Below are 1004 nucleotides of genomic sequence, written 5' to 3' on the forward strand. Positions count from 1 at the left end.
ATCTCCTAGAACATTTGCTAGACTGCACTATGAGCTTTTAAAACTAGTCATGGGAGGCCAGGTGCGGTGGCTCACGCCTGTAATCCCAGCAGTTTGGGAGGCCAAGGCAGGTGGGTTACCTGAGGTCAGGAATTCAAGACTAGCCTGGCTGACGTGGCAAAACCCCATCTCTACTAAAAATATTTTTTAAAAAGTAGCCAGACATGGTGGCAGGCGCGTGTAATCCCAGCAACTTGGGAGGCTGAGGCAGGAAAATAGCTTGAACCCAGAAGGCGGAGGTTGCAGTGAGTCAAGACTGCACCACTGCGCTCCAGCCTGGGCGACAGAACAAGGCTCCATCCCAGAAAAAAAAGAAAAAAAAAGTCACTGAAGGAATTCCCCTGCTTGATGGCAAAATTAAATAAAAGACTTTTTGGCTGTGAGGTTGACACAGTCACCCACAGCCTCTGGGAGGCTAGTGACTGCAAGGAGGATGGGTACCTGACAAGGACCTGTTACCAGGCGGTCTGGTGCCAGCAAGCACCCACTTGTGCTCTTGTGTAATCTCTAACACGATTCTTTTGTCTTCTGTCTTTGCAGTCCACTGTCATGGATTGAAGAAAAAGGGCCTGGTTTAAAACGAAATAGATATTTAAGCTTCCATTTCAAGTCTGGGTCCCTGGAGAATGTGCCAAATGTAGGAGTGAATAAGAACATATTTCTGAAAGATCAAAATATATTTGTCCAGAAACTCTTGGGCCAGTTCTCTGAGAAGGAACTGGCTGCTGAAAAGAAACGCATCCTGCACTGCCTGGGGCTTGCAGAAGAAATCCAGAAATATTGCTGTTCAAGGAAGTAAGAAGAGGAGGTGATGCAGCACTTCCAAGATGGCACCAGAGTTTGGTTCTTCTCAAGAGTTGACCATTATCTCTATTCTTACAATTAAACATGTTGGGGAAACAAGAATCTTATTGTTATGAGCTGTGTTGGGATATTTGGGGTTAGGGGCTATGCAGTGGGGACAA

General features: G+C 46.2%; 1 protein-coding gene across 4 annotated transcripts in view; it reads left to right on the plus strand.

Annotated features, from left to right (window-relative positions):
* The window catches only part of BLVRA (biliverdin reductase A), a 62909-nt gene extending 61964 nt beyond the window's left edge, over positions 1-945 (plus strand). For all 4 annotated transcript variants that reach the window (XM_011983214.1, XM_011983215.1, XM_011983213.1 and 1 more), the window contains one exon: positions 580-945. In XM_011983214.1, the coding sequence (XP_011838604.1) occupies positions 580-838 (259 nt within the window). In that variant the 3' untranslated portion in view covers positions 839-945. The remainder of the gene's footprint in view (positions 1-579) is intronic.
* The last annotated feature ends 59 nt before the right edge of the window (positions 946-1004 follow it).

The sequence above is a fragment of the Mandrillus leucophaeus genome, unplaced genomic scaffold (genome assembly GCF_000951045.1).
Source record: "Mandrillus leucophaeus isolate KB7577 unplaced genomic scaffold, Mleu.le_1.0 Scaffold248, whole genome shotgun sequence".
NCBI classification, from domain to species: domain Eukaryota; kingdom Metazoa; phylum Chordata; class Mammalia; order Primates; family Cercopithecidae; genus Mandrillus; species Mandrillus leucophaeus.